The 9,385-nt window shown below is 32.5% G+C and overlaps 1 protein-coding gene across 4 annotated transcripts; it reads left to right on the top strand.

Moving 5' to 3' along the window:
* On the top strand, nt 1-8,529 carry GLX1 (glyoxalase-I). Of its 4 annotated transcripts, none has more exons than XM_069290720.1 (9): nt 1-257; nt 528-653; nt 749-810; nt 1,381-1,441; nt 1,557-1,636; nt 1,728-1,798; nt 2,871-2,960; nt 7,265-7,370; nt 7,471-7,509. In XM_069290720.1, exons 2-8 carry the CDS (start codon nt 561-563, stop codon nt 7,363-7,365), a joined length of 558 nt encoding a protein of 185 aa, XP_069146821.1. In that variant the 5' UTR covers nt 1-257; nt 528-560; the 3' UTR covers nt 7,366-7,370; nt 7,471-7,509. The 4 variants fall into 4 exon arrangements, with proteins under 4 accessions (XP_069146821.1, NP_001234447.1, XP_069146820.1 ...); NM_001247518.3 differs by lacking the exon at nt 7,471-7,509 and adding an exon at nt 8,247-8,529 and having other exon boundaries at nt 224-257; XM_069290719.1 differs by having other exon boundaries at nt 234-420.
* The last annotated feature ends 856 nt before the right edge of the window (nt 8,530-9,385 follow it).

Here is a 9,385-nt window from a genome sequence, read left to right as displayed (position 1 = left end):
GAAGAGAAGCGAGCTAGAGAGTCGTATGCATGTGAATATATTTTTTTAAATTAAAATCACTAATAAATTGCACATGACATACTAGATATATGTATCCTTTCAAATTTTAATAAAATTCGTAATGTTATAAACTCGTAAAGAAAAATATTTTGTTCCTTCAACTAAAAACTAGTGAGATTTAGGTAAGTTTTGGTTAATTCATTATAAACTACATAATTAATCCAAAGCCAATCACAGTGGTGAAGAAAGTTCAACAGGTGAGATTTAGCTTTACTCTGTATTTCTTCAGCCCCAAAAATGGCTGCTTCACTTCCTAGAGCAGCCTTCTCTTTACTCTCTTTGCTTAATTCAACCATTAATAAACCTTCCTTATCACCATTTTCATCTCCAAAACCTTCTTTCTTCACTATCAAACCTAAGGTCCAATACCCATACCATATCTTGATTCCAAACAGAACAAAAAAATTGGTTCAATTTTTTGTAAAAGATTATAATTTTTCTGATACCCATTTATGTTTTTTTTGCAGATTACTAATTTTTCTAGGTTTATATCATCATCAATGGCTTCAGAGTCGAAGGATTCGCCTTCTAACAATCCAGGTCTTCATGCTACCCCTGATGAAGCAACTAAAGGTTACTTTTTGCAGCAAACTGTAAGCCCCAAAATTTTGGAACTGTAGATACTGAGTAAATGATTTTTATGGATTTGTGTTAATGACCCCTTTTTGTTTTTTCTTTTTGAATTTAGATGTTTAGAATCAAGGATCCCAAAGTGAGTCTTGAATTCTACTCCAAAGTGTTGGGCATGTCGTAAGTCTTCTATCTAATTTGAATGTTTTTTTCCTCTGTTTGGATGGTTGTTAAGTATTGTTTTATACTGTATCATATAGATTGTATCGTTTTTCGTTGTTATATAACTTGAAACATCAACAATTTGAAGGATTAACCTTCAAGTAAAGTAGGGAATGAGGTAGAACTACTATAAAAAGGTTAAATGATATAATAATACTTAAAGACAATATGACAAAAGAAAAAAGAGAAAGCCGCAATCACGCCAAGTCGGTTGTTACACAAAATGAGACTTTTCGTTGGTACCTAAATATGAATTTTACCATATGATGTAATGAAATTTAAATAACAATCGAAATGAACATTGCATTTAAGCTAGCAACACAATACAATACAACAAGTAACAAGCATCCAAACAAGTTTTTTAGAATGTACCAAAATGTAATTTTTAATGTTGTGGTTTAACATGTCATGTCGATTGAAGAGTTGTCAAAAAAGGAAAGAGACATTCTTTTTGAAATGGACTAAAAAGGAAAGTAAGACAAACAAATTGAATAGAAAGGAGTGTGATTTATGCCTTGTCCATTACAGCTTGCTCAAGAGATTGGATTTCCCTGAGATGAAGTTCAGCTTATACTTCATGGGGTATGAGGTAAGTTTCTGATAACTGTGTTTAGAATGCTGTTTTATCTTCTTTCCTTTTGGATATACTTCCCCAGACCAATTTTTAAATTCATATCACTTGCATTTGCTTACTGGTGGTATAGGATACAGCATCAGCTCCCAGTGATCCCGTTGAACGTACTGCTTGGACCTTTAGTCAGAAATCTACATTAGAGCTTACACAGTAAGAGCTGTATTGTGTATATGGTGCCTCTATGATATTTGCTATTTTCTTACTAACTGGTGACTCATAGTTTCTAAAATTCTATTCGCAGCAACTGGGGTACTGAGAGTGACCCTAATTTTACAGGTTACCACAATGGAAATTCAGAACCACGTGGCTTTGGTATGTGATTTGCACATTTGAAAATTTTGTTTGCTCGACTTTAGAGAGCTTCTTTGTTTGTCTTCATTTTCTGTCCCTCTATACCTCATTGATTTACTTCTCCAGTAAACCTTAACCTTGTTGTGTCTTGAAGTAAAGTGGCAATAGTTCTTTCTTTCCTTTCACTCAATTAGATATCTTAGTGAATTCGTTTTTAGACGAACCTTCTGACAGTTAGGCTCACATATGGGAGAAATCGATAAATTTCTGTTAATTTAAATGTTTGGTAGGTAAATGGCAAGGGCAGGTAAGTGTTGGACTGTGTATGATAAAACGTGATGGTACACTTTATCAAAGGAAAAAAGAAGAGAAAAGGTGAAGATTCTCGTTTTAGGCCAGTGAACATCAAAAGCAAGTTGTCAATTTGAAATGAAGAAAATAATTCTTATAAAAAATGCTGTGTTTCTCAAAAACATATCATATGAGATAGGTGACTTGTTGATTTCTGGAATCCATTTTAGAGAAGGCATTCTCTCTCTGTCCCTTTTTAGTTCCATCTGGCAAGTCTGGAGATCGGTATAGATAAGTTGAAGGATATTGTGCTAGTTACGTTTGAATTTGTTTTGAATAACACTTCAATTGTGTGAAAAGTGGAGTAATTTTGTTCAAAAATTGACTTCTTTGAAATTAAAGACTTTGCCTTGTAAAGAAGTAGCTATATGAAGTTCAAAAGTTGTGCACTTGAAAGTAGCTATATGAAGGTCAACTCAATTGAGATGGTTCGTGGTAGATGAAGGATACGTGTCATTTATTGGGATGGAAAAGTAAAGCCTTTGCCAAAATTGTGATGAATGTAGGCCATATTGTACATTACAAGTGTCCAGCCCAGTTTTATTGACAAATATGTTACAAGCTATGTAGCTATATGAAGTTCAAACGTTGTGCACTTGAAAGTTCTTGACTGCCTATTTTCATTAACTTCTGATACTCACTACTTTGTATCTAACGGCAATTCTATGAGCATCTAGAGCATGTCATTGTAGATGTTACAATTCCTATTTGGTGTTGATTGACTTGTTTCCTCCTCTTTCAGGACACATAGGTGTTACTGTTGATGATGTCTACAAGGCTTGTGAGAGATTTGAAAGTCTGGGAGTAGAGTTTGTAAAGAAACCTCTTGACGGTAATTAAACCTTACTTTATAGGCCTCTTTGAGACGATATTTGTATGAAAATGCTAGCTTAACTAGTGAATTGGACTTGTCTATGCATCACTAAAGAAATACTTTTCTGACTTTTGATTATTTGAGCTTTGATGGATAATCTCATTGGTATAGTAGGCCTCCTAGCTATGAGAAGTGAAACTCAACCTTTCTCACTCATAAATACTCTCATCTTATCTTCTCTTATGTATTTGTTCACGTGCCTGCTATTGGTCTGTAAGATCCTTTCTTGGTTATCTTACCAGTTTTAAAGAATACTTCTTTCTTTCTTTCTCAAGTATTAAGGAATTAAAGTATTCTAGTGCTTTATCTAGATCATTTACAACGTTTGTATTTTATGAACAAATAAATGCTATTTTCCCCTTCAAAGAACCTAAGATTTCTTTTAACCTAAGTTGCTCGGACTCGGGTGTACCATACTGGTGCCAATCTAGAAGTCGTATCCCTCATGATCTAAATTTTAGGATTTGGGGGTACAGATCTAGGTATGGTTACGGCCCAGGTGTGGGGATTCGGCTAAAAATAATTCAAATATCTAAAAGACAGAGTTATAAGAATATGCCTAAATTATGGTGGACTATTTGGAAGGAAAGGAATGCACCGCGAGCAAGTTCAACTCTGAAATTATTGAGTACACATGCATCTCTTTATTGTTTTTGGGTGTAACATGACTATTGCAAATGAGATAGAAGTCATGATAGACTTCTTGAGTTCATTGCACATTCAACTGTGATATTGACCTGTTAATATCTTTAAAGCACCCTTAGTTGCTGGCTTTTTAGTACAAATATCTTTTAACGATAAAAAAGCATATGCCTAATTATTATTTCACCCTAGCTTTTGTCCCTTATTTCTCGAATCAATTTTGGTAGAAGTACGTGTCGCCACAGGTGCAGCACTGAAAGTGAAGAGTCCGCAACTTAGCTTTCAACACGAATTGTCCAAAATTTTCATATAGGAAATGCCTCCGTTCCTTCATCAATCTCTGGCCCTGTCATCACCCACCCTAGTGCAAGCTTTAGATTATCTGGCATCCCCCACTCTATCCCTGTAGACATGAACATACATTGATCTGTCATTTGTATTCACTATGCAAAAAAATATATATATAGACTGATTCTGTTAATTTCTTGAAAAAGTAGCATATACTTGATAAGTTGAACCCTCTTTACTTCAAATCTTGTCAAGAACATGTGCTATAACCCAACCAAGGCAGATCAGTTGAACTATCTTTATTCACCATTGTGGGACTCTAGTACAAGTTGTATACACCTACATATATAAAATGGTGTGGACAAGCAATAGACTTGGTGAAATATTTGCAGGATGATTATTTACTTGATTTCACAAACTTATCAATAATGCCTCCTGGAGGTATTTTTGATAAATGGATGAATTTTATGTGCTTGGGTCTTTTCATGAAATATTTAATTAGATGTAAATATGAGAAGTATCTGATTATAACATGTTTCATTTTACTAGTCTAACTTCAGTTCTAGGAATAGTTGTTTGATCATTATAATTTTCAACTTACCATGATCTTGGCTTGATATTTTGTTTCTGAACTGGATTGAGAAACCACTATGAAGTGTATCCGATTAAAACAAGTTTCATTTGACTAGTCTAACTTCTGTTCTTGAAATAGTTGTTTAATCGTTATAACTTGCAACTTACCTTGGTCGTGGCTCGATATTTTGTTTCTGAACTGGCTTGAGAAACCACATTTTTATCTAACTTTTCTGAAATATCAAATAACATTCACTCCACCCCAACATATCCAAAAGGTGTAGAGCATTTAACAGAAGGTGATACAAAATGGACCCCAAGAACACAGTATTGTATCAACAAGAAATTAAGGGGTCGTTTGGTACAAAAATGAATAATGCAGGGATTAGTAATGCAGGGATTAGCAATGCAGGGATTAGAAATGCAGGGATTATTTTTATCAAGTGTTTGGTTCATTGTTTCTTATCTAATTTTATGTGTGGTTTAAAAGTTTTTAAGAAAAAACTTTCCAATTATACCCTAGAGTTATTATGAGATTTTGTATTTCATGTAATTTTGTCAAAGTAGATAATTAACGGAGTATATTATTTTTTTATAACATTTTTAACTAGTTAGGAGAATAAATTTTTTTTGTCATGTTCACTATTTTCTCACTTAAATTATTTGAGAGTAAATAATTGTCAACTTAATAAATTAGAGTTAATAACTCAAAAGGTCACACAACTATAATGATTATAGAGAAAATTTATTGAACTTTCTTTTGTATCAATAAATTTTAAAAAACTCTTTATCATAAAATAAAATAAAAATATAAAATAAATATAGAAAAATAAATTAAACTATTTTTATACTCGAGATGTGTGTGTAATATATATATATATATACACACACACTCTTGTTTTAGACTACTTGTGTAATGTTTAATGAACTTTCATTAAGAGACAATATTTTACTTATGAATTGTTCTTAAATTCATACATCAACATTAACATATTAGGCGGATTATAATATTTTATATTAATGATAAATAGATTAAGTAATTCATATTTTAGAAATAAAAAATTATATCTAAATAATAAAATTTGTAAGCTAATTTATTTAAATAACTTTATTAGTATAAATATAAAATATAAAATATAAAATATAAAATCAAAAAAATAAATAAAATATTAAAAGGATTTGAGGGGTATTTTTGTCTTTAACCTAGAATAGTCCCATGGTATTAGAGCTAATACCTCCAAATGGAAGGTATTAGTAATACATCCCATAATACCATATTGGAGGCATAACTAATCCATGGATTAATTATACATAGACTCAAATTCCTACCAAACATAGTACTAAATAATACCTTACATAATCCATGGACTATTTCTTCTAATGCAGCCTACCGAACGACCCCTAAGGATAGAAGCTTATGGTTCAGATAGGGGAAATAGCAAGATTTTTTCTATGAATTAGTTAAACTTGAAATTCTTATAAAAAACTCTAATCAAAGATAAGCTAGAAAGAAAGGGGAATTCAAACAATCAGAGCACAATCAGTTAACATCAAGAACAATCAAATGTAACTTGACACCAATTAGATTGTACTCAATCAAATCCAAGAGAGAACGAGAACTCACACAAGAATAATCTAGATGTGGTGTGATTTAAGAGAGGTTGCTAAATAAAATCTAAGATAATCCCTGATATAAATTAATGGAGGGGTTAACCGGACAAATGACGGTGGTCTCGGAAGATTGAAATAGTAAAAGCCTATATGGTTCATGCCTTGTAAGGATGATCCTTCTCGTACTCTGGTTATTTATAACAAAGTTATTGCCAGCGGCTACTACACTTTTTGAAAAAGTGATAAATTGATATGAGATTAAGTGGATAACAGTTATATAAAAGAGCAAGCTTAAAATAAAAAAGGAATCGGGCTAGCTCAATGGACTCTGATTGTCATGTTTGGGACCTCTTGACCAATGTGAACATAGAAAAGATCAAGAATAAGAAATAGTTGAGAAAGTGACCGACTACCAAAAACAAAAGCAACCAGTTACCAGATATATGATTGGAAGCTCCACCCAAGTCAAGGATTTAAGGGGCCGTTTGTTTTGAGGGATAAGGAATAACAATTCCAATATAAAATGCAGGATATTCTTATCCTGCTTTTGGTTAGGGATATTAATTAATCTCGGGATTATTTATCCCACCATTTACACTATTATGATGAGATAAGTTATCCCTTATATATGGTGGGATAAGTCCTATATCCCAATCCATGGGATAACTTTGTTTATCCCATTCCGCATACTGTTTTAAGAGTATTATTTTTGTGAAACTGTTAATCTTTGATTGAGTATCTTATAGTCAGTTTGATTAAACAAATAAAATAATGTCACTAAAGTTTCCAATTAATCAACAAACCTCAAATGAAACCGTAAGAACTTGTCAAAAAAAACAATTAAACGTTAAGCAAGAAAAGATTAGATCTCTGTTTCTGTATTGATCTGCCTGTAGTTTAGATGCTTGAGTTCAAAGATTATTGGATTTTCCATTTTCAAAAAAGATTATTGGATTTTCCCTGTCTAGCACATTCTGAATTAATTAATCATTACCTCGTCTTGTGTTGTTCTTAATTGGATTCCATTCTGTCTATTTTCTGACAGATACTAGACTGGAAGGGCTTTGATCTCTTTTCGATTTCATATAATCAGCTGATCTTTGCATGTTTTTTAGTTCATCTCCTAATTAAGGTAAACATATTTGCAGGAAAAATGAAAGGTATTGCATTTATTAAAGATCCTGATGGCTATTGGATCGAGATCTTTGACACGAAAATTATCAAAGACGCTGCTGGTTCTGCTTCTTAGTTCAGGTAAGTCTTTTCTCATTATTTTGATAGCTATATTTTATTGCTACGAGAAGCCTTATTTTTTTCAAAAATTTTAAAATTTCATTTTGATAACACAACCTAGGTTAAGGCGCTCACTTTCTTCTTGGTGATGTGCAACATTTTTAGGTGAGACTGAGAGACATTTTATTGGTTTATGTGGTTGGGCCTTGAATGCACCGAAAAGAGGAAAACATAGAAATGACGTAACCTACTACCCTTACTGAAGGGAACCTGTCATATCTATGTTTTTTCTTGTCGTTTTTTCATTTAGTTTGGTGCTTGGTGTGGAGAACCAATCTTTGAGGGGTTAGTAATAAGATAGGGGCCAAGTCTGCATACAGTCTACCCTTCCCAGACCTTGCATGTGGGGTTACATTGGGTATAATGTTTTTCTATTATGTGATTCTACTTGATTAACCGTATTGATGATTAATACAGATATACAATGCATGTGTGTGCGCTCATGTTATTACTTACAACTAAATAGTGTTAATAGCGTTTGAACTTTAGAGGTTATCAGGAGCTTGATGCGAAGACATGTAGTCAGGTTTTGGTATACTTTTTTCATATTTTACATTCTTATTGAGTACTTATTAGACATGTTAAGGCGCATTTGCAGACCCTGCATTCGATTAAACTTTTCCCTCGATTCCCTTAACCAGTGATTTTTACTATATTAAATTCCGGTGTCCATGTTATGCATCTTTTAGTCGAGGCTGTACCTTTGTGCTAAATATCTCCATTGTAGGAAGACGAGTAACTTGTTTGTTGTTACAATGCCTATTTCCTTCTGGAATTTTCTGTCACGATGTGTTCTTGTCCATATGATCCCTAAATACACGATTTATTCTGGTGCAGGAGCACTCGAGGCTTCTATCACGAGTCTTGATCAACTCAGAGATCGATTTGAAGAGAGTGTTTTCCAGAAATGAACATTTTCGCGCTGTGTTTAATCTGCTAGTGAATGAATTTTGCGCCATGTTTTAGGCCGAAAAGTTTTTTATCTGTCTAATGTAAAAACAAGAGATGTATACTGTGTTCAAAATAATAGATTGGATGTAACTTCTGTGATTGAGAAATAAAAATTGAATTAGAAAAACTTCAATAATTGAAGCTCTTATGGGCCTACAGCTACATTATTTCAAGGGGAATTTACATGTTTGATCGCTCGATCAAAAATATTTATACACACATAGACATACATACCTATCTCGTTAAATTGTTCGCAAATTCTACTATATTGGTATATGTCTTGCTTCTGTTAAAATTTTCTATGATTGAGAGTTAACAGAAGCCTCTCAAACTTACTTGCAACGATAGGGGTAATGTTTGCGTACTTCTCTATCCATTTATGAATCTATACTTGATATGTTGTCGTTGTGGTATTTTTGCTTATGTTGAAGGTATTTCTCATAAGGTTAGGACGGTATCTGATCGTCTTCGAGCCGCCAACTTTTGTTCTTGATTAATGAAAACATTTTTGACAAATGCTTTCGCAATTGTTTGTTTTTTATAAATTCAAGAATTTCACCTCAGACTAATAAATATAAATTTATACCTCAAAGTTTGATTTAGTTTTACCCCCACTTAGGATATGGATAAATTTGTCTTAAGATTATTATCTCGGGATAATTTTATTCGCGAACCAAATAATTAGTTAAAGCTCACGTTGCAGTAATTTACATTTGGTCCTTCGATAAAAAATAATTACATTTGCTAGTCAATGTATAAAAACTATACATTAATTTTGTATTAAATATTAACATTACACTATGTACATTTGCGAGTTATTATTTGGTGGGTGACTATAAAATATTCTATTTCATTTTTTAAAAATATTTTCCAAATCATGTCGTAGAAAATACGAGACAACCATTTTCTCGATTTTTATTTATTGGTTTTCCATCCAGTGTCCACTATCCGTTATTTGCATTAAGACTTGGGAATTTCTATTCTTACATTAAAAAGATGAAGAAAAGGGAGAAAAGATAAAATTA

This window comes from Solanum lycopersicum, chromosome 11 (genome assembly GCF_036512215.1).
Source record: "Solanum lycopersicum chromosome 11, SLM_r2.1".
Lineage (NCBI taxonomy): Eukaryota > Viridiplantae > Streptophyta > Magnoliopsida > Solanales > Solanaceae > Solanum > Solanum lycopersicum.
This window is presented reverse-complemented; position numbering and strand designations above follow the sequence as displayed.